Source organism: Kogia breviceps, chromosome 2, assembly GCF_026419965.1.
Source record: "Kogia breviceps isolate mKogBre1 chromosome 2, mKogBre1 haplotype 1, whole genome shotgun sequence".
Classification (NCBI taxonomy): domain Eukaryota; kingdom Metazoa; phylum Chordata; class Mammalia; order Artiodactyla; family Physeteridae; genus Kogia; species Kogia breviceps.
Genome location: NC_081311.1, coordinates 122,743,379 through 122,769,373, shown reverse-complemented (window position 1 = coordinate 122,769,373; position 25,995 = coordinate 122,743,379). Strand labels below are relative to the sequence as shown.

Genomic DNA, 25,995 nt, shown 5'->3' with positions numbered 1-25,995 from the left:
AAATAAACACTATAAAAATGAATCGAATTACTGAACTCAAATACCCCTCTTATTACTGGAAATTTTTTAAAAAGAAAAACCAAAGCCACAAAACTTTAAACAATAAAACATACATGACAGAAAACACTATCAGGTCCCTCCCAACAGAATATATGGCTTTTTCAGGCCAAATTACACTGAAGGAGTCTAAACAAATCTAGATAATTATCCGATAATAGCTAGCTATAACACTTTTTCTCTTAAGGTTCTAAACAAAAAACAGTGAGACTCCATTTGTTGTTGAATAGGAAAAAAGTGCCTAAGGGTGTTCTACCTGATGAGTATATAGTGCTTCTATCTTTACTCCTTAATCTTTAGATAGTAATCAAGTACTATTAGCCAAAGTAACCTTGGTCCAAATGGATAATGTGATATCAAGGATGTGTTTCTCTGGCAGAATGAATGAGATTCAATGCAAAGAAATGAGAAAATGAAGTGTAGCTCTTGCTTACATAGGGATTAGTAACTAGTATTCCCACTTTATATAAAGCAACGTTTAACCATATATTTCAATAATTCCAACCTTTGCAAAACAATACACGAGGTGCCATAGTTAAACAAAAAAGATCATTAATGAACAAGAACCAAAGATTATTTAAATGAGACTCATGGTGAAATTTACTACCCTTAATTCATAAGTTTTCTAGGCCACACAACTAACTTTATGGAAAACTCCTGTTACGGAACACTTCTGTTCAGGTTTTACTTGTTTATCACTTCAGTAAAACATTCTAAGCTTTCATCCTTTTTAAAACTACACTGAAACACAATAAAAGAACCACTCAAACATCATGCAAAAGTAAACAACGTCCCGCCCCCCCCAACTTACTGTATCTGAATATGGTCCACTGTATTCCTCAATAATTTCAACATTTTCCAAACCAGGCAACAGAAGCAGAGATTTTTGTTTGGCTTGTTTTAGTACTGGTCTTCAAAAAAATACATAAATATATATGCCTTAAGTAAGCAGTACTGATGACATATTAACAAGAACACTTTAATTATAATTTTAAAGTGGCAAAATACAGCCAACTATTTGAATTTTTCACTAAACTGTTCAGTATCTGAATTTTATTCTTTAAAAAGTTTTCCAATTTTCCAAATTTTAATCATAAAATTCTGAGCAAAATTTTAAATCAAAAAGTAGACTATTACATTAAATACGCATCACTTAGGTTTTTTTTTCATCACTTAGATTTAACAGCCATCAATTTCCTACCTTTTGCTGGAAATTTCTTTTGTTAAGGATAATCTGAAAATTGCTTTTTGTGTTCCTAAAACTAAGGTTACTCTAAGGACCAAAGCAAAGGGTCAAATAATTTTAATAATCACCATGTACTCCAAATAATATTTCAACTAAGAAATCCTCTGCAACGATTCCTCATAAGGAAATTTTACGTTAAAACCAAAATGTCAAGTTAAAACCAAAATGTCAATACACAATCTGAACACAGTAACTGTATAAGAGTTTTGTTGTTAGCATACTTTAACTCCTCAGGATAAATCAACATCGTCACTTTAGCAAATGTGGCATTCCAGAACTGAGCACTTTGTTTTCTAATCTGTTTATTCTTGTGTGAAAATACTATGCATAATAACGGCGAGATCTGTTCAAGAAGTTCACTGTCATAAGTCCCAGTGTAGCTGACGTGTAGACAAGCAATAATTTCTCCTAGTAGCTTTTCTAACTAGGAAAAAGAAAAAGTTCATTAGGATAACACTTAGAAATGTTACTTTTCAAACAGAAAAAATAAAAGCACAAAGCATACTCAAGTAAACTCACAGAACATGCTATTATTTCAATTTTTTTTTTAAAGTTCCCATCACCTTCAATACATAACACTCTTTATAAGCCGGCAAGAACTTACTTTATCGATACAACAACTTGAATTCAAGCTTATTCTCCATTAACAGAAAAAAATTATGTTTTCACATAAATTATAAGAGATTAATAGTTGCCTACAGAAGTTTTACCTATATATAAAACCTTGGAACCAATTACCTTCATATATGAAGGGATGAGACAGGAGATGGAGTTATATGAATTTAAAGCAATATTAAATCTTTCTTTAAAAAACTATCCTTTGGGACTGACTTCCCTGATGGTGCAGAACCTAAGAATCTGCCTGCCAACGCAGGGGACACAGGTTCGGGCCCTGGTCGGGGAAGATCCCACATGCCGCGGAGCAACTAAGCCCGTGCACCACAGCTACTGAGCCCACATGCCACGACTACTGAAGCCCGCGCGCCTAGAGCCCGTACTCAGCAACAAGAGAAGCCACCGCAATGAGAAGCCCGCACACCACAACGAAGAGTAGCCCCCGCTCGCTGCAACTAGAGAAAGCCCGCGTGCAGCAATGAAGACCCAATGCAGGCAAAAGTAAATAAATTTAAAACAACAACAACAAAAACTATCCTTTGATTATATCCACGTCTTGTTACTAAAAGTTCATTAAAATTAAGGTGTAATAATGACCCTTCTAAAAAAAATCAGCAAAATTATATTTAAGGAAGACAATTATTTAAATCCTAAAATTTTTCTTCATGAAAGTATTTTATGGACAATGTCTATTTTTACCTTGTTGTTCATACAACTATACACTTTAGGAACTTCATCAAACCTATGAAGAAAAACAGAGTACCATTTATATTTTAGAACATTAAACCTAGAAATATCGTAATGCAGCACAAAAGAGACACGTGTAGTGATAAACACAAAGGTGCCTCAAGACCTAACAAAAACTGTCAAACTGCGAACATTTTAAACATGAAACAAATCTGTCTTTAAAATAGGAGTTAAAGAAAAGCATCTGGAATAGACCTCAAAGTATTAATACTAGTCACTTTTTTCCATGCTTTTTTAAAAGCATTATTATTTTTGATGAAGCTTAAGGACTAAAAAATATTTGCAAAAACTTAATGAATTTGGAGTTCTATTTTGTATTTTATAAAATCTGTTCCTAAAGCTTTCTCTGTGAATTTATGAAAGACAGGCTGTATTATAACTGAACCACACAAGCTTGCTATAAAGAACATTAATGAATTCTTCCAAAATGCTTCTTTCAAGTATGTTACTTGGGATTTTTTCATGTTGTTTTTTAGGCACCGCTTTCTTTGGTTCAAATGTAAAAGGTAATGTAAATTAATACAAACTTCTGGAGGGTGATTCAGAAATTTAAATGCATATAACCTTTGAACCAACCATTTCAATTTTAGGGCCCTGTTCTGCTATTTAGTGGCAAATGATTTATGTACATATATGTACAAATGTGATAGTTAGTTATAAGGAATAAGACTAGAAAACTTATGTCCACCAACAGGAAACCGGGTAAAGTTTCATGAAGCCCTATGCAGACATTAAAAACAATGAGATTCTTAGGTGTATGATGCAAGACGCATCCAATATACTAAGTGCATACCATATATAATACTTAACTGCAAAGCAGTGTGTCAAGTCATATATATCATACATTTAAGAGGTATGCTTTTTGTATTAACAGTTCTGAAAAGACAAGCACTAAAGTAAAAAGAAGGTTGGATTAATCATGAAAAATAAAGTGACTTCCAATTTCTACCTCATACTTATTACTTGAACTTCTACCTCATACTTATTTATTACTTGAACTTTTAAACAAAAGCATAGTTTCATATATTACCCCTTCCACTAAACTTTGAAGATTAAGATCTTTAACAGCAAAGCTGATATGAAAACAATAAACGTTTGCTACCCAAATCTAGTTATATATGTTTAATTCAAAGTTATTATGCCAAAACACTTACTTTGAGTTTTCGTAAAATAATGCCAGAGGTCTTGTTAAAGTTGCAAATATTTTTCGGATCATAGAAGGCAAAGAAATATGTCCAAGTACATTGGAAAGAATGCTGGTGATTGAGTTGCCAATAGCGAGGAGAGTATCAGAATGTACTTCCTTGAGACTCAGAGTGTGGAAAGAATAGATCACTCTCACAATAAGTTTAAATAAAGAAGCCAATTTCTCCAAGGGCTCCTTCTTCTTTTTGGACCAATCTGAAGGTCTCTGTGGTGCTAGGATAAAATTAAACTTATTAAAAACTCAAGTGTGTTGAAAAGTGTCACTGTTCATCTTTACAATTTATGTCTCACATTTACATGACATCTACATCCAATACATGTGTTTCTGTAGAGTGATACCCATAAATCTTAAAATGAAATACCATTAGTGGATAAACATCACTATAACATTATCTCTAAAAGAGAATCAGAGATAAGGGAAAACTGTTTGGCAGAGCTAGAATAAGAATTCCAGAAAAATGACTCTATTTTCTCTAAGGAATTTTTAAATGCATTACAATTTTTATTTTATAGTCTCAGAATTTCAACAACTAATTTGTAAGAAAACACTAAATTATATAAGCTGTGCTCCAAAATTAAAAGTTTAAAGTCCATTTAAAAAATAAGAAACAAGATTTCCCTTAGAATCATTGCTTCCTGGCTCATCTATAGTACACTAAACCCCACAAATTAATATTGAACAAGTCAGAGATCCAAATCCTCAGAAATAAGACAAGGGAAAAAGCCTAGATTTAAAGAAAAAGATGTATCTGTCCAACTTTCCTTTGCAACCTTCTTAGACTCCATCTCTCTCCAGGGGTAAACCCATTATGTTTTGTCAAGAAAATCATACCTATTCCAAAATTACCTTTGTTTCCCTCAAAGAATCCATTCTTTTAAGGTTAAGATATCTCAGATTTAAGAAACTCTAATTCAGTGCTTATTAATTAAAAATATCATGTGGTGAAATGAAAAACAAGTGTTGCTACTGAAAGGAAGTCAACCTTCTTCCCTAGAATCAGTTTCCCATACATGAATAATTTAAATTGGAAAGGCCACCCAGAAATTCTTGGCTCGTATGTTGAGGCTGAAGACATCCCGTAGTCAGGGGAGCAGTTACATACAAGAGACTGATCAAACAGTATATATACTGAGGCAGGTAAATAGAGAAAAGGGATATCCAAGACTAGAATAAACTTTATATGAGAAAATAACTGAAAGTAAACCTAGAGAAACAACTATGTAGTTCACAAACACACCAATGTATTTCCCACCTCTGTCCACTCAGAGATCCAGAATCAGTGACACCTTAATAGCAATGAACAGATTTTGCTTTCTAAATGCCATTCTCAGCTAAAAGGAACCATATTCCTTGGAGATATGGCTGGTTCCAGGCTGAGGCAGGGAAAAATATAAACATCTTATGTCAAAGTTCTCAAAGAATAATGGAAACATATGAAAAGGTCATAGACGCCAACAAGAACATTAAATTTTAATAGTAATAAATTACAGCCTACTGAATAACAGAAATCCATGCTGATAAAAACAAAATAAATAGGGGACAAAGGAAGCTGTATCTTACATTAGGATGTCACTTGCACCTATAAGTGTCTGGTGCTTAGTGGCTTGATAAATAATTGTAGAATGGTTTATTATGGGAACATAATGAGATAAATAATTAAAATGGGGACAGCTTTTAGAATTAATGTAATTAAAGCAAAGGAGATAAACTCCTTGATACAAAGTAATGTAAGGTAATTAAATGAAACAATATGAACTACCACTTTGGGAAACATCATAGTGATTTAAGCAAGAAGCATGAGTGACTGAAAAACTCATGGGTAAAAGTATGTTGGGTTAACAACATATTTACACAGTCTCAAAGTACCTGCCACAAAACATTAACTTATTAATTGTAAGTATTTACTAATTAACTTTACAGTGGAAAACCTGGCAGATACCATCTTAACCAAATAGTAAATGTTAACATCATTAGTAATGGGACAAACTGACTTGTGTGCCTGTTGACATAATGCACTGAAAATAATACTTCTGTAGTATCCTGGTGAAGAAATGAAATCTCAATCTAATCTTGAGGAAATATTGACAGAGCCCAAATGAGAGACTCTCAAAAAGCAATTTTATTTGTATTCTTTGCTTTAAAAAAATAAAAAAGATTTATTAATTTTTTTAAAAAAATAAATTTATTTATTTTATGTATTTAGTTTTGGCTGCCTTGGGTCTTCATTGCTGCGCACAGGCTTTCTCTAGTTGTGGTGAGCAGGGGCTACTCTCCGTTGCAGTGTGCGGACTGCTCATTGCAGTGGCTTCTATTGTTGTGGAGCACAGGCTCTAGAGCGCAGGCTCAGTAGTTGTGGCGCACGGGCATCTTCCCAGACCAGGGCTCAAACCCGTGTCCCCTGCATTGGTAGGCAGATTCTTAACCACTGCACCACCAGGGAAGCCCTGTACTCTTCACTTTTAAAGGTCGTGAAAGACACTTGGAAACTGTTCTAGATCAAAGACTTGTCTAAAAGTACTTTGAAATGGTTCCAGGAAATAAAAATAAAAAGTATAAAGGGGAGTGGGGGATGAAAATAAGACAAAATCAATCAACTGATAACTGAGGAATCTGAGTAAAGAATGTTTAGTGTCTGTGTATAATTTTTGCAATGTTTCTCTAAAACAAATTACAAAATAAAAGTTATCCAAAAACTCTCAGTGATCCTTATGCATATTTATGAATAATAATTTTCTTTCAACTAGTTCTAATTTTTGTTTCCTCTCCTCCTCAACTTTTGCTGGCAGCTTTTAGAAATCTCCCCTAGTTTCCATAAATTTAAACAGCAAGAACACCTCTTGTAAGACAAGGAATGAAGACAAAAGACTTCTAATTCTGGGTTTATAGATCACGGGTAGAACGGATATTCAGTTAATTCTAATTTTTCAGAAGTAACAAAATAGGTAAAATTATGTCCACCTGGAGCTCATCGTCTTGCCTTACCAAACTTCGGTGGCTTACAAAATAATTTCTGATATCATCTGTTATATAACCTTTTTATAGTTAAGATATTTAGAGAATTTTATTTTTTGGACAAAGAGGTAATCAGATTAAGTGTTGCTCAGCCCAAAAGGGGGCTAAGATTAAAAAAAAAAAAACTCAAGCACATCCATTTCTGTGGCATCAAGGCTGGGATGCTCTGACCTGTAATACACTTTAGTCACATAACATGTTTCTCTACATTAGTATTTAGTTAAAACTGAAACACCCCCCCAAAAAGCCAAAAACTTCCCCCAAAAAACCCTAAAAATATTTTATGTTCTAGTAGTCTTTACACTAATTCATCAAAGATAAATCTTATTGAAAGAAAACTGAGGGACTTCCCTGGTGGCACAGTGGTTAAGAATCTGCCTGCCAATGCAGGGGACACGGGTTCGATCCCTGGTCCAGGAAGATCCCACATGCTATGGAGCAACTAAGCCCGTGTGCCACAACTACTGAGCCTGCACTCTAGAGCTCACGAGCCGCAACAACTGAACTCGCGTGCCACAACTACTGAAGCCCACGCACCTAGAGCCCATGCTCCGCAATGAGAAGCCACCGCAATGAGAAACCTGCACACCGCAGCAAAGAGTAGCCCCTGCTCGCTGAAACTAGAGATAGCCCGCAGGCAGCAATGAAGACCCAACGCAGCCAAAGATAAAAAATAAAGTAAATTTTTTTTAAAAAAGATACGAACCTTAAAAAAAAAAAAAAAAAAAAAACTCAAAAGAAAAGAAAACTGAGTATGTTCCCAATCTTTTTTTTTGCGGTACGTGGGCCTCTCACTGTTGTGCCCTCTCCCATTGCGGAGCACAGGCTCCGGACGCACAGGCTCAGCGGCCATGCCTCACAGGCCTAGCCGCTCCGCAACATGTGGGATCTTCCTGGACCGGAGCATGAACCCGTGTCCCCTGCATCAGCAGGTGGACTCTCAACCACTACGTCACCAGGGAAGCTGTGTTCCCAATCTTTAAACAGGAAAAGTAACCTTTAAACATCCACATTTTTCATTACTGGAAGGTTCTTTCCTATACAGTATGAAAATATATAATCATTGGTAGAAATATATAAGTTCAAAGAACCACTTAGTATAGAATAAAACAGCTCAGTATTTATTACAATATAATTTAGAATTAACCAAGGAACATGAGTTAAACTTTTAGCATCATTTTAAATTTCCTGTAAATCTGTAACTGATTAATCACTGCCACGATTTTCTATGCAGTTGAATGTCAACTCAATGATTATTTCAAATCAGGCTATCAAATAAGAACATTTTAACAAACGTCAAAGTTTTTTGTCCAGATAATCCCTGTACCAGATGGAGTAAGTAAAATCATTTGTATTATTAGATAATCTCTAAATAGGACAATATTTATGTTTCTGCATCATAAAAAGGAGTTAGATTGGGGGGGAGGGTGAGAGACACACACACACACAGAGAAGGAAAGAGAGCAAGCATGTGAGCTACTAGCATAGTAACTAACATGGCTACACAGCATCAGAAGTAGGTAAAATGAGATGGGAAAAGCTATCAGGATTTGCCCTGACAACAGTTCAGACAGCCATGTTTATGATATATTAGGTAAGCAAATAAAATACTTACATTTAATTTTGGGCTGATACTTAATATTATATGGTGAAAAGTCGATGCAATCAACCATTACAGTAATAATATGAGTGATCCTATCCAAGAACAATAAATTCTAGGAAAGAATAGTTAAGTATTATATTAGAATCTTTTAACTACTGGCATGGTTTATATAAAGTGTAAGCATGAACAAAAATTTAAGACTTTAACTCCCACATATAACATATAGTAACACACGTCAGCTTATACCATTTAAGGCACATTAAGTATATGGTTATGAATATTTCCCAGTTAACTGCTGTGTGCCAAGTACTATACCTTTTTTTTTTGTTTCTCAGTATTTATGGAAAATAATTCAGCTTTAAGAGGCCCATAAAACTCATCATATAAACCAATAAATTGAGAATGGAAGAACTCGGTTCAAAATTAGATTCTTTACCAAATTTCTCTTCAAAATTACAGAAGTGTTCACTAAACCCAGCAGAAACAAAACAAAATGTGAAATGTTGCTAAAGCTCCCCAATACCCTTTCCTCCTCCCTCAAATCCAAATGAAATAAAAATAAACCCTTAGAAGCATCAGACATTTTTCTGGCAACTTTTTTTAAGACGGGGGGCAAGGGAGACTGAAAACAGAACAAAGGAAATCCCAGCACCATGAGTCAAAGAACACCTCAAAAATAGTGAGCTTTCCTAGAAGAAACTGAGTAACAGAAGACACAGGGAGGGTTCTGAGAAAAAGATATGATGGTCATTAGAAAAATCAAATGGGTAATTAAAAAACTACTGAAATTAAAGTTCTATAACACAGTTGCTCTTCTTTTATTCTCCATTACCTTTCACTTGTCCAATTCACTGGACTAATTCACAAGTCTGCCACTAGAGACAACCTCCACCAGTCAGTGTTAAGGACCAAGAGGAGGAAGGGAGAGCCCCCAGTTAACCTAAGAAAACCGCATGGAAGGTTCAGTACAGATGATAACCTACACACCCATATAGAAAAGATGTTAAAGCTCCAGTGCTTCTTTCTTGCTCACAATTACAAGGTGAAGCTTGCTTGTAACTACAATTGGCTATCAAAGACAGAAAAACAGGGGATCTCTCCTGGGTTAGAAAACACATTCCACTTACCAATATTGTTCAATATTAACCTTTATTGACAAATATGAAGAAGGTGTGCTAAATACCAATAGAACTAACCCACGAGGCAACGGGTAATAACAGAAACAGAAGAAAACTACTATCTTCAAAGAGGAAATCATATCCACTTAAAAACATAAATGTAAAAATAAAACTATTATTAAACACCTCAGCATTTAAACAAAGAATGGAAACAGAAGCATCAAGCTCCCAGAAAGCAGTACCAAAAATAAAGCAAAACACAAACAGATATAAAGAAAGAAAAGTAACAGACACAGAAGATGACACCTGAAGATCTAAGCACTCTTCCTGAGATGAAGGCACAGCTCTTTAGATTGAAAGGGTCTACCAAGTACTTAAAACAGTTTAAAAGACGCCTCAAGACACACCATGGTGAAATGTCTAAATTCTAAAGGCAAGAGGAAAACCCAAAAACTTTACAAACTAAAAAAGAGGTTAGTAACAAAAAAATTAAAAACTAGTGGGACTTCCCTGTAGTCCAGTGGGTAAGACTCCACGCTCCCCATGCAGGGGGCCTGGTTTTGATCCCTGGTCGGGGAACTAGATCCCATGTGCATGCTGCAACTAAGTTCGCATGCCACAACTATGAAGCCTGCATACCATGCTGCAACTAAAAGATTCCCGCATGCCACAACTAAGACCTGGTGCAGCCAAAATAAATAAATAAATAATGTTTTTAAAAAAATTAGTATCAAACAATGCATTTGTAACAGTAGCAGTAACAAAAGTAAGAATAGTCTTAGATGCATATTTTATAAAAATGAAAAAAGTTTTACAGAAATGAAATGAACAGTATCTTCAAAACTGTGATAAAAATTTTTCTGAAACCTAAAAATTGTAATTACTTAGACAAGGAGTTATCAGTCACATACATGTCTGTTATTCCCAAAATACAAAATTTGGACAATGAGGAACTCCAATCTCACTAATGAAGATACACGCAAAAAATTTTAAAACACTTTATCTACAACGTTTTAAAAGATTTTCACTGTGACCAAGAAGGGTATCTCAAGGACACAAGTTTGGTTTAACATACGGAAATGCACATTACCAACAGATCTCATATACTCCAGCAGCAAGCAAATATGGGCAGTGACCATACATAACAGCTGAAAAACAGCTTTAAAACTTCCAAAAAATCAAGCAAGCTTGGTTAAGTTTAGAATAAATATTACTTAATAGAAAAACTCAACATTATAAAGATGTAAATTCTTTTCCAAATTAATTTATAAATGCAATATAACCAACCAATGACAAGCAAAATCCCAACAGGGTATTTTATAAAACTTGATAGATTCTACATTTCTTGCAAAAGAGAACAAAGATGTAAGCCTACCCAAGACAATAATTTAAAGGTGAAAACTGAGGGTCAAGCTTCTCCCTAACAATTATAAAAGTCTTCAACAAATTCACTGTCTAGCTGGCCAGATAAAAGCCATGGATATACATCAAGACAGAAAGTCCCTAACCTCACGGAGTGTGGGGGAAGTTACAGAATGAAGTACACAAACGATTTTGATAACAAGATGCTCAAATAGAAATTAACAAGACTAATTATACCATAATCAGAATTATGCCAATATTTTAAAAAAGAGAATATTATAAATACTTCTACTCTTCTCCGCAGGGGTAACCACTATTAAGAGCTAGAAAATCTAGATGGAAAAAAACCATTCTTCAGAATAACAAATAAATTTCAACTGGCAAGAACACTGTATTCATGTACATATGTGAGCATAAGTATGTAACTTATGGGTAGAAAGAAAGAGGTCTATTCTAGAACCATATATACCAAACTGCTGACAGCAGTTGTTCTTTTTACAGAGTAAGGAAAAGGAGTGAATAGGAACCTACATTTTTAGATCTACAAACTTCTAGAGTATAGACTTTAAAGAGCTAACAGATATGATGAAGCAAGGTCCAGGACAGTAAGGTCCTTGTACGGTTCACCTAGGATGGCACAGACACACAAGAGAGTAGTAAAAGCACATCACTGTTAAATGGTCCTGATACATGGACCTTAGAGTCCAAAGACACCAAACTATCTCGTAAAGCTGTTACTCGTTTTATACACTAACTTCATTCCTTATAAACTAAAAGCATTAGTAAATGACAGCTCACAAGTGTTATCTCTATTTACTTGAAAAGAATCCTTTACATGCAAAAAATGTATCAGGATAAACTCACTGAAAGGCCTTCATCTTCCAAACTGGACATTATCTTTGAAGAAAGTTCCTCACAGCACAAATTCTCCTCTGCAGTTGCCACCAAAGCTGCACAGCGAGCAAATGCTCTATATAATTCTGACCAAGTTTTAAGTAAGGTCTTCATGGTGGCCTAGTAACAATAAAAAAGAAATTTAGAAAACACATCTACACATGAAAACCCCTAACAGAATACATCTTTAACATTTTAAAAACACGGTAATATTTAAGGTGTCAAAGAGGAGACTAGTATAGGGTAGTGAGTTTGCCAACCTCCACAGAGCTCTAACTGAAGAACTGTAATAATGCCACAATACCAGCAATTATCAAAGGTCAACAGGAAGCTCTCTCTTCCTTCACCATTTTCCTTTCTCCTAAGCTGATTATAAGTCATAAGAAAGTCTTGTTTTAGGTAAAACTACTGTAGGGGTTCATTATAAAGGGTGACATAATATTTTTCAGAAAAATGCAAATTCATCAGGTAAAACTGCCTTACCGCTGGAATTTTTTGTGCTGAAAAAATATGGTTTATTGGTAAAGTCAGTGCACAATAGATGGCACTAAAATTATGTTCTAAGGCATCACCTTGATTCACTTCATTGGTCTGAAACAAGAAAAATAATGAAGAAGTTAGACAAATTATCATCTAATTCTAGCCCGAAGCAGTAACATCTTACTATGTGTAGTGAGTAGAATTGTGTCTCCAATGTTGACATGTTCAACAGATGGTGAACTCCTAACCTCTGTAACCTAGGGTCTTTGGAGATGTAATCATGCAATAAGGAAGTCATGCCAGTTTATGATGGGCCCTAATCCAATAACTGGCATCCTTATAACAAAAGGGGAAGTTGAATAGACAGAAGATACTTTGAAGAATGCCATATGAAGATGGAGGCTGAGACTGAAGTGATGCATCCACAAGCCGAGGAACATCAAGAATTACTGGAAGCTAAGAGAAGCATGGACCACACTCTCCTTCAGAGCTCCAGAAGAAACCAAACCTGCCAACACCTTGATTTTGAAATTCTGGCCTCAAGAGCTATAAAAAAATAAATCCCTATTGATTTAAGCCATCAGTTCATGGTAATTTTTTTTTTTTTTTTGCGGTCCACGGGCCTCTCACTGTTGTGGCCTCTCCTGTTGCAGAGCACAGACTCCGGACGCGCAGGCTCAGCGGCCATGGCTCATGGGCCTAGCTGCTCCGCTGCATGTGGGATCTTCCCAGACCGGGGCACGAAGCCGTGTCCCCTGCATCGGCAGGCGTACTCTCAACCACTGCGCCACCAGGGAAGCTCCATGGTAATTTTTTAAGCAACCCTGGGAAACAAGGCACTGTGTTTTAAGTCCTAAAAAAGAATCCCAAAGGTGACTCCAAAATCTTTTACTATACACAGAAGGTAGATTCAAGCAAGGACTTATAAAAAGGGCCTCTAGCATCCTTTGAACAGTGGAAAATTATTTAGGAACATAAATTCTTTTCTTCGGGAAGAATATGTTTAATGGAATGTTGGCTCGAGCAGCCAAAATAAGGGCTACTGTATAACCACATAACAAATTCTTTGGAGTCTTCACTCCATTTGAGAGTTATAACAGACTATTTTCCAAAGAATAATTCCATTTAAAGACTGATAAAGCAGCTGATGAACTATTAATAGTGACAGAACTTGAGCTCCATACCCTGCCAATATTGCCACTTTTTAAAGTAATTAAACATAAGGGTTAGTCAACTCTCAACAATTAATGATTTAGGAACTACAATATGGCTTTGAGGTGATCACCAACATAGGATCCCATCGACCACGGGATCCTAAGAATATATAGTCTAGTCAAGATACCCATATTATTCCCCATAGTACAAGTGAAAGAATCCAAGATATAAATAGGGGAATCTGTATATATCATATAAGGCTTCTGGCTTTCTAATTACTGGAGAAAATGGACTGTTTAGTCCCCACTAAGTTATACTTTCTTGAATAAGGGAGAAGCACGATCAAATCAACTAATCTAAAGAGTAGAAAACTAACCAAGCCTGCAGAAAAAAACATGCAATATCTTCCATTCAAATACAAACTTCTATTCATATACCCCTGTGCTCTAACAAGGAAGGAAAAAAAGGGAAGATATTAAATTTGGGGGAAACATGAAGCTAACTTATAACATACCTGATTTATCAATTCAGTTAATGGGGTGACTATAATACTCCACATTCTCCAAAGATGCTCCTTGTTTTCCAACTGGTTTGCATTTTGATTAATAACATTTAAGACAGAGTCACTGAAAGCTAGCGGTGAAGTTGGACCAGAAAGAACACAGCCTACAAGTGTTTCCAGGTTGAGAAAAAACCTGGAGAAAAAAATTTTCAACTATGCATAAACTGTACTTTCTTCGAAAATGCATTAATTACATTATAGCAAGGTTATAAAAATAACTGACAAAAAAAAATGAATCCCAACTCTTATTCTGATTTTTTTCATTTTTAGAAAATTTATAGTGTGTAAGTCAAAAGAATATCATTCATCACATGACAAACTTTCCAAGATAAACAAAATAGTTTGTTTAAAATTACCTTTCATCTTCTACACCACATTCCAATAGATTATTATTGAAAATTAACTGAATTAAGAACAAAGCAGGAGTTCCCTGAAAAAAGATGGGAGATGGCAATCAATCTTCTTGTTACAAACAGTATACTCTTCTTGTTATACTTGTTTTCTACAATCATGTGAAATATGACCGTTTTAAGCTTGAGAAATTTAACTTTCGAAATTACTTAGGAAATGACAAAAATGATAGCAAATGTACTTCCACTAACTACACACAAAACGCAAGCTCTTTATATTTTAATCATAGCTGTTACATCTATGTGAGCAACTGAAGAAGAGAGAGAGATTCCAGATATTTAAAAAAATGTTGACTTAAAACTTGCTGGATCAACAATACCTACATCCAGAAGATATTAAATATATTTCACCATAAGTAACCCAATGTTACTAAGCTTCCAAAATTTATAACAGTAACCAAAATTATTATTATATAAAAGCAAAGAGAACTTTGCTTCTAGAACCCTTTGCTTAATCCAGGAAAAGTTCCATTAATAGTGCCATACTTAATTCTTCACATTAATTATAACGAGTGTACCTTGTTTTATTGTACTTTGCAGATATGGCATTTTTTACATATTGAAGGTCTGTGGCAACCCCATGTCAACCAAGTCTATTGGCACCATTTTTCTAACAGCATTTGTTCACTTCATGTCTCTGTCACATTTTGGTAATTCTCACGATTTTTCCAACTTAACATTATGTGTCCTGACTGCTCCACTAACCAGCCATTATCATGGCTCTCTCCATCTCCTCTGGCTTCCCCATCCCCTGAGACACAACAATATTGAATTTAGACTAATTAGTAACAATACAATGGCCTCTAAACGTTTAAGCAAAAGGAAGAGCTGCACGCCTCTCTTTCAATCAAAAGCTAGAGATAATTAAGCTTAAGGGAAGGCACGTCAGAAAGGCCAAAAGCTAGGCCTCTTGTGCAAGTTAGCAAAGTTGTGAATGCAAAGGAAAAGTTATTGAAGGAAATGAAAAGCCCTACTTCAGTGAACACAATAGTAAGAAAGCAAAACAGCCTTATTGCTGATATGGAGAACGTTTTAGTGGTCTAGATAGATCAAACCAGCTACAACATTCCCTTAAGCCAAAGCCTAATCCACAGCAAGGTCCTAACTCTTCAATTCTATGAAGGCTGAGAGGTGAGGAAGCTGCAGAAGAAAAGTGTGAAGCCAGCAGAGATTGGTTCATGAGATTTAGGGAATAGCCCTCTCCATAACTTCAAAGTGCAAGGTGAAGCAGCAAGTGCTCACACAGAAGCTGCATCAAGTTATACAGAAGACCTAACTATTTAATTAATAATGATGGTGGTTATCCTAAACAGATTTTCTACCTGTTGATAAAACAGCCTCGTATTGGAAGAAGCCATATAGGACTTTCACAGCTAGAGAGGAAAAGTCAATGTCTGCTTCAAAGCTTCAAATGACAGGCTGCCTTTTATTAGGGGCTAATGCAGCTAGTGATTCTAAGTTGAAGCCAATGCCATTTACCATCCCCAAAATACTAGGGCCCTTCAGAATCATGCTAAATCCACTCTGCCTGTGCTCTATATAAATGGAACAAACCCTGGATGACAGCTCATCTGTTTACAAGATGGTTTACTGAGAATTTTAAGCCCACTGTTGAGACCTAATGCTCAGGGAAAAAAAAAGAATCCTTTCAAAATATCACTGCCCATTGATGATGAACCTGGACACCCAAGCACTCTGACGAAGATACACAATGAGACTAATGTCGTTTTCGTGTCTGCTAACACAACATCCATTCTGCAGCTCAAGGAGCAATTTCGACTTCCAAGCCTTTTTCAGAAATACATTTCATAAGGTTATAGTTGCCATAAAGAGTGATGCCTCTGATAGACCTGGGCAAAGTAAACTGAAAACCTATGGAAAGGACTTATCATTCTAGATGCCGTGAAGAACATTCATGATTCATGGGAAGAGGTCAAACTATCAACATAAACAGGAGTTTGGAAGAAGCTGATTCCACCCCTCCTGAATGACTTAGAGGGTTAAGACTTCAGTGGAGGACATAACTACAGATGTGGCAGAAACAGCCAAGAACTAGAATTAGGACTGGAGCCTGAAGATGTGAAAGAACTGCTGCAATCTTATGATAAAACTTTTAACAGATGTGGAGTTGCTTCTTATGGATAAGCAAAGAAAGTGGTTTCTTAAGATGGAATCTCCTGCTGGTGAAGATGTTGAAGACTGCTGAAGCGACAACAGGATTTAGAATATTTCATCAACTTAGTTGATAAGGCAGCAGTAGGGTTTGAGAGGACTAACTCTAATTCTGAAAGAAGTTCCACTGTGGGTAAAACGCTATCCAACAGCACTACATGCTACAGAGAAATCATTTGTGAAAGGAAGAATCAATCACAGCAAACGTCACTGTTGTCTTATTTTAAGAAATTCCCACAGCCACCCCAGCCTTCAGCAACCACGACCCTGATCAGTCAGCAGCCGTCAATATGGAGATAAGACGCTCCAGCAGTACAAAGATGACTCACTGAAGGCTCAGATGATAGGTTAGCATCTGTTTACCAATAAAGTACTTTTAAATTAAGGTATGGTTTTTTGGGGGGTTTTGGGGTTTTTTTTTTTTTAGGAATAATGCTATTTACTCCCACTTAACATACTACAGTATAGTATAAACATTAACTTTCACATGCATTGGGAAACGAAAAATTTCATGTGACTTTCTTTACTGTGATATTCACTTTCTTGGCAGCGGTCTGGAACTGAACCTGCAGTATCTCTGAGGTACGCCTGTACTTTGTCTATCATTTTTTCCTTTAACGTAATCAGCGTATTCAAATTCAATTCTCTTGGAACTTTGCAATCTAAGTTTCACTACCTTAAGAAAAAAAAAATACCATGGATCTTTTTGTTTATTAGCTAATTTAGTATCATTACATTTAAGATACTTGCATTAAGAATATCCATATTAGCAACCTGATATGCTGGAGAACCTAATACTTTCTGAGGAAGTCCTTTAATTGTAATTTCCATGAGAACCTAAGAAAGACAAAAGATTTTACTGTACATTAGCCATAAAAGTAGTACCTTACTTAGTAAAAATCTTAAAGTATTAACTATCTTTTTAACAATTTATTATAAGTAATGTTCGTTCATTGTGTAAATACATTCTCATTAGCTTAAAATGTTCAAATACAGAAATATAAATAATAAAATGATGAAGTCCTTTCTTAACTCCAGGAATAATCAATGTTACCAGTTTGGAATTTATTTTTTAGACCTAAATTTCCATATATGTAAGTACCAAGAGAAACATAACTTCCTAGGTTGGCTGTCTTGTACCTATTGTTTTATATCATTAATGATATTGTACTGTAAGATACTCTGGAACTAATTTTCTTCACCTGTGTTACAAAGTTTTCACATCAGTCTATGTAGACACATTCTTAACTGATAAACAAATGGGCAGTTTATTCAAACTTTTTAAAAATTAATGGTCCTTGAGGCTATTTTCATTTTTTATACTACAAAAAGAAATTCTGCAATTATGTACTCACTAGTGCCAGAAGCAAGTATTTCAAAGAACTGCTAACTAGAAGCTGTATCTAAGATACGCCTCTCAAATGTGACAGATTACCAAACTGCCATCCAAAAATATTATACTGGTATTAACCTGAATTATATAACATAAGTAACATGACAAAAATAACTTAGTGAAAATAAGCTTTCACATATTCTCATTTGAACAGACACTAACGATAATAATTAGCATTCGTTGACACATTTATTTTGTTCCAGCCCCATAATGCTCTGCATTTGTCAACTCATTTAATTATGAACTACTACTACATCTCTTCTTTATAGAGAGACAAGAGAGTAGACAGAGTGTCTAAGTTCATGCAGTTAATAGCTGGACTGAGGTTCAACCTAGTCTGTACCAGAGCCCTTGCTATTAACCACTATCCTCTATTGCCACAGTAGATACGGTTGTCATGGCACATAGAGGAATCACTCAGCATCTACCTACGGGTGCGGTTTGTTCTATCTGCAGTTTATTTTGGGAAACTCACTATTACAAAAAGTATATCCAATTCACTTTTTCCCTCTCTACTATGTAGGACATATTTTAAATGCAAAAGCTCTCCAAGATTATTACCAGATATTTTTTTAAATGTACATACTAACAATCAGTGGAGCTCAGCAATCTTGTCACAAAATTAGTGTTCAAGTTTCTTCAGTTCAAGTTTCATGCTCCTTATTGCATTTTCTCTGTACGGCCTATTCTTTTTCCTATCACACTGGAAGATTTTTGTAGCTGCCACTGTCATCATTTACTTTATTAAGAAGATTTCAAATGACTCCATTTAAGTGGAACAGCATTTATTACAGGGCCAAAATCCTGATAAGTACTTGATATAAAATATCTTCCCAAATCCTGATCTGTGGTAGTACCTTTAATAAATATAAAATTCAATTTCAGAATATGGTTTTAAAATTCCAGCATATAGGTCTTATACTTACTAGTGTTTTCAATACAGGAAATACTTCTGACTTCACTATGCTTTCCAAAGATTTTAAGAGAAGAGTCAAAATTTCAGAACCTGGTCTCTCTTTTTTGTTACCTATCAAAAAGGAAAAGGAGAGGTATGGTTCTAAACATGTACTTTTAGGGGTGAAAATACAGCTTTTCAGGGGTAAAAATATATACTCAGAGAGCTATTAAAGAGTAATTTTTGGGGGGGGCTTCCCTGGTGGCACAGTGGTTGAGAGTCCACCTGCCAATGCAGGGGATACGGGTTCGTGCCCTGGTCTGGGAAGATCCCACATGCCACGGAGCGGCTGGGCCTGTGAGCCATGGCCGCTGAGCCTGTGCGTCCAGAGCCTGTGCTCCGCAACGGGAGAGGCCACAACAGTGAGAGTCCTGCGTACTGCAGGGAAAAAAAAAAAAAAGTAATTTTTTTGTTTTTCCTTACTAAATAAAAGTCTGGAAGATAAGATAATTCAAAAAATGATTTAAAAATTAATTTTATATATGAAAGCTAAACAATTCACTGAGTGCTATAAAAATCTTTTGATCATTATAGTGCTTACCAGATTCAATAACTGACTTCACCAAGCTAACTAGCTCCTTCCAAATAGCATTGACAACTGCATCTGCCAAACAAAAGAAAAGGTACTTTAGAATGAAACAGATATGACTACAAAAGCTCTCCTTTTCATGCTTATACTACAGAAATAAATTGAGTAATACTTAAAAATTTAAAATATAATTCTCCTTATAATAGTCAACCTTGTTATCAGTTTACAATATACTATTCACCTCATTTTTGTTTAAAGAAAGAAATGTTTTTCAAAAGGACTGTTAACATACTCAGGGTAATTCTTTCTTTTCATCGACTGTATTTTCTGTATTGAACACCTTTCACTTTTGAGACAAGGATTACAGACTGAGAAGGATACCTGAAAGCCACTAGAAAAAAATTTTCCAACCAGTACAATAGCAAACTATTTAATTTTTAAAACCTGTCATCATTACTTGATAGGCTTTAGAGCACAGGAGTTTATGTGTAGACACTAAAATCACAGAGCCTAGGTCTGAATCATAGCTCCATCACTTACTATGTAACTCTGCACAAGTTATTCACTTCAGTACAACACAATCCCTTATCTGCAAAATAGGCTAACACAGAAGGTTGCTGTGAGGATTCAATGAATTATATGTAAAGCTCCTGCAGCACAATCTAGAAACAGGTGGCACTATATAAATATATACTATTTTTTCTTTTTAAACACAGGTTTAAATAATAAAAATCTTCTCTTAAATATTTACCAGAAGCATCTTTTCTAACTGCAACAAAGCTATCACGAACAGCAGTGATAAATGTATTTGCATGTTTGGAAAAAAAAGAAGAGCTGCTGATTAATGGATGTTCAAGTCGCTCTAAAAGAGAAAAAAAGACAATTATGCAAAACCAAAACTTTATGAAATAAATTTCTCAATGTAAAATGTTAGGTAGTCTGATATGTTTCCTATGAAAAAGATTTAGGGACTTCCCTGGTGGCGCAGTGGTTAAGAATCTGCCTGCCAATGCAGGGGACACGGGTTCGAGCCCTGGTCCCAGAGATCCCACATGCCGCAGAGCAAATAAGCCCGCAATGGAAGTCACCTCAATGAGCAGCCCACGCACCACAAGGAAGAGTAGCCCCCGCTCGCCGCAACCAGAGAAAACCCGTATGCAGCAATGAAGACCCAACGCAGCCAAAAATAAATAAATAAATTTATAAAAAAGAAGATTTATAAAATCTCTTTCCTCACCCCAAAGTACAGTGTTCTGAACTGTGTCAGTAATTGAAATGATTTTTAAAACAATTAAATACCTAAGCTCAGCATAAGTTTGTTTTGCTTAGCAAAACTCAAGACTTCTGGACCCAACAAAAAATGAAGCAACATTTCAAGCCCCAAAACTTGTATAGAGGGAATTGCGGCCATTCCACCAAAATTTGAACTCAAGTTCATCCGGGGAGCTCCATATGGAGAAGCACCTTTAAACAAACAAACAAAATTGCTAAGTTATGTACGATTCAATTAGTTACCCAAATAAATATATTTTGTTTACTTCATTTCAATGCAATGTACTTTTAAAAGTAAATAATTTGTTTTTCAATAAAAGTTAAAGAGTTTTTGTTTAAAGCCCACAACACAGTTCCTAATTAAATACTAATCTTACTAGGTTAAGAACAAGACTAGTGTCATACACCATTTAAATGAATTCTCAGACATTAATCCATACCTTAACATTAATATGCAGGCATTCCTAAAACTTAAATATAAAAATTTGACTCAGAATAGTTAACGTAAAATAGGAACAGCAAATAATTTTCTTTCACTGATATACATACTAAGCCACATTCCTTACATCTGTTAAGATCTGATATTTTTAATTATAACTCTAAGATTCTAATTCTGAAACAAACATAAGAGTCTGTGATGCACTTCACATAATGTAGTGGAAAAAAGCTGATCTTATCCAACTACAATAATGCGATGACAGGAGTACACAGTAACACATACAGAAAACAAACAAAACGATTTTGTGATAAGGCAGCCAAAATTATGTGAATTACACGGAGCAAAGACTTGATTCAAAGCCTTTTTGTAAAAATAAAGGAAAAAAACCCCAAGTAGGTCTATCTCTTACCTTTGTGTACAGGGGTCGCAGGATTTAAAGCTGGAGAAGTAGCTACACGAGATGAACTGCCTTGAGGTGAAGCATTAGAATCAATGCTTATTGTGCTTTGAATCAGAGGCACACAGACCTATTGGGGTTTAAAAAAAAAGAGAGATGGAGGGAACTGAATCTGTAAATATGTATAATTATCATATTTTTTTAAAGTCTTGCATAACACAGTTAAATATCCTTAAGAAGCAATCTCAATTGTTTTGATATGTTGAAATTTTATTGGCCTTTTTGAGGCACAGGGTAAAAACTGAAACTTGGAAAAGTGAAAATTTTTATTATGAATATATTTGCCCTAAATATGTACTATCTATAAATTTCAACTCTACATTCCAGATGGAAAATCATACACATAAATAACTTTTTCAGCTTTTACAAATAACATCTACATGAGTTTTAATGCTATTGGCAGACAGACCATTTTAAACATTTAAAAAAAAAACACCTTAAGAAAATATGAACTAAGACAACTCCAAGCTGATTTCTAAGATCATTCCAATACCTGTCAAATGTAGCCAATGAGTAGATTATGCCAAGGAATGGGTGGGACAACTGGGTAAGATCAGCCTACTAGGAACTTAAAATGGTAGAATATGAAAAAATTATGACCCCAGTTACAATCAATGCCCAATTTTAATCAGTTCGTGCTCTATCAAGTTTAAAATTTTTAATATATTAAGCAATTAAAAAAGAGAAGTTGCTAAAAAACAATCCAAGTATACTTGAGGAAGAACTGATAAATTCAGCAAGGTATGCAGGATACAAGACTGACATACAGAAATCTGTTGCATTTCTTTACACTAACATTGAAATATCAGAAAGGGAAAGTTAAAAAAAAGAAACCTTTTAAAATCACATCAAAAAAAATAAAATACTTGCTGTACACCTGAAACTATCACAACATTGTTAATCAACTATACTCCAATATAAAATAAAAAGTTAAAAAAAACCCCGAAAACTTAGGAATAAACCTGACCAAGGAGGTAAAAGACCTATATGCCAAGAGCAATAAAACATTAATGATGATTTAAAGAAACGGAAAGATATCCCATGCTCTTGGATTGAAAGAACTAATATTGTTAAAGTGGCCATACTACCCAAAGCAATCTACAGATTTAGTGGGATCCCTATTAAATTACCCATGGCATTTTTTACAGAACAAGAACAAATAATCTTAAAATTTATATGGAACCACAGAAGACCTAGAATTGCCAAAGCAATCCTGAGGAAAAAGAACAAAGCAGGAGGCATAACCCTCACAGACTTCAGACTATACTAGAAAGCTACAAAGGTATCAAAACAGCGTGGTAATGGCACAAAAACAGACATATAGATCAATGGAACAGAATACAGAGTCCAGAAATAAACCCAAACTTATGGTCAATTAATCTTCAACAAAGGAGTCAAGAATATACAATGGAGAAAAGATAGTCTCTTCAGCAAGTGGTACTGGAAAAGTTGGACAGCCACAGGTAAATCAATGAAGTTACAACACTCCCTCACACCATACACAAAAATAAACTCAAAATAATTTAAACACTTACATACAAGACATGACACCATAAAACTCCTAGAGGAGAACATAGGCAAAACATTCTCTGACATTAATTGTAGCAATGTTTTCTTAGGTCAGTCTCCCAAGGCAATAGAAATAAAAGCAAAAATAAATGAATGGAAGCTAATCAAACTTACAAGCTTCTGTACCATAAAGGAAACCATAAACAAAACAAAAGGACAACAAAGAATGGGAGTTTGGGATTAGCAGATGCAAGCTATCATATATAGAAAGGATAAACAACAAGGTCCTACTATATAGCACAAGGAACTATATTCAATATCCTGTAATAAACAATAATGGAAAATATGAAAAAGAATATATATGTTTATAACTGAATTACTTTGCTGTACAACAGAAACTAATACAACATGTAAATCGACTATACTTCAATAAAAAATAAATTTAAAAAAGATAAAAGATGTTATCAGGGCTACCCTTTTTTACTTAAACAAAAATAAGATTAAGCTTTTATGTTTAAATGCAGCAAGGATATCAAAATCTAAAGGAATCTGTAAAACTCATGTGTAACAATAATGAAAAGCTACAATGGGATTAAATGATTGGTTATCACTATGTAGCCTAGAAAAAGGATACAAAAAATCAGAACTGATCCAACTCTGTGTAGCACATGATTTCTATTTCAGTAATGCTGACTCTACTCTCAATTATATTCTAAGTCACATGCAATTCCTTTAAAAAAAAAATCTTTCATAATGCCTCTAGAGTAAGAATAGATATTTGAGTGTTACTGATTAAAAAGGTTTTAGATGCTCCATTTCAGACAATTGGAGAATATCCTTTGAGGAAAATGAACTCAAGTTCTGTGTCTGGGTGAAAAAATCTTTTATATAACGTGCTCTAACACAGCAAAAACAGCACTGAAAGATTAGATTGGTAAGAATCTAAGAACACATTAATTAAAAAAAAAAACCACATAAAGTATTGTAATCAACACTTTAATGTTACCTGTTCAAAATTAGCAGGAAGATGAGGTCCTAGTCTCATCAATAAATACCACCAGACTTCTAGTTTTGTCAGCGCTAGAGTTTCTGTTCTCACATGGATAGAACTCAAAGGCTGCATTAACAACTTCAGTCTTTTTGCACTACATAGTATTTCTTAAAAAAATAAAATAAAATTAGCACCCAGGTAAAAACATTAAAGAGGTAAAGATTAAACTTTAAGAATGATAGCATGCAACAGCCTACTATAACAAGAGAATAGATTTAAAAAAAAATTTTTTTAATTACCAGGTGTTCCTGTTCTACCCAAAATTTTCATCTTGACAAACTAGTACAATCAGGTCACAATACTTAAGGCTTATTTTAAAAAATAATAACTAATATTTATTAGATACAGTGTGCCAGGGGTGATTTTTCTACCATTCAGCAATGTCTGCAATATATTTGGTTACAACTGAGAGGTAGGGATATGGAGACTGCTACTAGTATCTAGTGGGCTGCATCCAGGGATGCTGCTAAACTTCCTCTAACCCACAGGGCAGTTTTCCACAGCAAACTGTCCAACCTAGTGTTAAAATGTTGAGAAACTCTTTCTAAGCTGCTTTAGTATTCTCATTATCCCCATTTTACAGATTAAAAAATAGAGGCATGTTTTTACCTCAAAAAAAGTTGTCATTTAAAAAATTTACTAGTAATTTATTTTATCTAACACTTTAACTGTTGGTGCAACTAATGAGATTTTGGAAAACTAAATATTCATTCAAATTTAGGTCTACTCTACATTAGCGATAATCAGATTGCTTAAATTCCACACAAACACTAAATACACTTCTTTAAACAAAATATTTATACCAGAAGTGTTTACTATATCAGTGACGGGAGGATATATAAAATAATAGTCTGTGCTCAATCACCTTATCAAAAAGACTTAAAAAGGACTGTGAAGCATCTGTCAAGTCATGTATTTGGTGGAATAACATTGATCAATGTTTCTTACAAGTATTCTGCCATTCGGCTTTCAATTAACATTTTTATAAGAAGAAAATAAAGTCAGACCGGCTGTGGAAACAAATCCACCAATCCTTTCTGAACTATCTATGAGAGGAGAATACCAACAACTGCTGTGCAATACGCCATTCTCTTTTAGTTACAAGATCTGCTTTCACTCAGAACAGTGATGGGTATCTACTCTTTGACTACTTTATCTAGTTTCCCATTTAGCCATTCTCCCAATGAGTTTTTTTTTTTTTTTTTCTGTACTTGGGCCTCTCACTGTTGTGCCCTCTCCCATTGCGGAGCACAGGCTCCGGACGCACAGGCTCAGCGGCCATGCCTCACAGGCCCAGCTGCTCCGCGGCATGTGGGATCTTCCCGGACCAGGGCACGAACCCGCGTCCCCTGCATCGGCAGGCGGACTCCCAACCACTGCGCCACCAGGGAAGCCCCCAATGAGATTTTTAAGTGGAACTGCATGTGAAATTTCTGAAATGTTGTTTACAGATGGCTCACTCAGCTGCGAAGAAGCTCATTTTTGCCCCTTCTGCCTTCCCCGCCTTCCTGTAGTCTGCAATTAAGGCATGCTGAAGATGACAACAGAAAAAGACAGGCATCTGATTCCTTAATGACTTCCTCGATCCATAATACCAGTCACAGACTCTCTAGCTCTTGACTTATTTCAAATGAGACAGCATTTTATTTATCTTAAGTCACTCCTATCTTATGCTTTAACACAACTATACATAATTCCACCAGATTTAATCCTGGATACCTCACACTGAGGTTCATAAACAATAACCAAA

The 25,995-nt window shown here is 35.1% G+C and overlaps 1 protein-coding gene across 6 annotated transcripts in view; it reads right to left on the bottom strand.

Moving 5' to 3' along the window:
- The window catches only part of RIF1 (replication timing regulatory factor 1), a 63,882-nt gene that overhangs the window by 26,348 nt on the left and 11,539 nt on the right, over positions 1–25,995 (bottom strand). For all 6 annotated transcript variants that reach the window (XR_010839112.1, XR_010839111.1, XM_059052270.2 and 3 more), the window contains exons 10-25: positions 24,201–24,352; positions 21,638–21,755; positions 20,817–20,981; positions 20,269–20,379; positions 19,530–19,592; positions 18,960–19,060; positions 17,391–17,477; positions 14,415–14,488; positions 14,011–14,191; positions 12,345–12,452; positions 11,832–11,981; positions 8,500–8,599; positions 3,820–4,084; positions 2,618–2,660; positions 1,525–1,727; positions 869–968 (exon numbers count right to left, since the gene is read on the bottom strand). Coding sequence is in view for 4 of the 6 variants with exons in the window: in XM_059052270.2 (XP_058908253.1) it covers positions 869–968; positions 1,525–1,727; positions 2,618–2,660; positions 3,820–4,084; positions 8,500–8,599; positions 11,832–11,981; positions 12,345–12,452; positions 14,011–14,191; positions 14,415–14,488; positions 17,391–17,477; positions 18,960–19,060; positions 19,530–19,592; positions 20,269–20,379; positions 20,817–20,981; positions 21,638–21,755; positions 24,201–24,352 (2,021 nt within the window). In the remaining 2 variants the exon portion in view is untranslated. The remainder of the gene's footprint in view (positions 1–868; positions 969–1,524; positions 1,728–2,617; positions 2,661–3,819; positions 4,085–8,499; positions 8,600–11,831; positions 11,982–12,344; positions 12,453–14,010; positions 14,192–14,414; positions 14,489–17,390; positions 17,478–18,959; positions 19,061–19,529; positions 19,593–20,268; positions 20,380–20,816; positions 20,982–21,637; positions 21,756–24,200; positions 24,353–25,995) is intronic.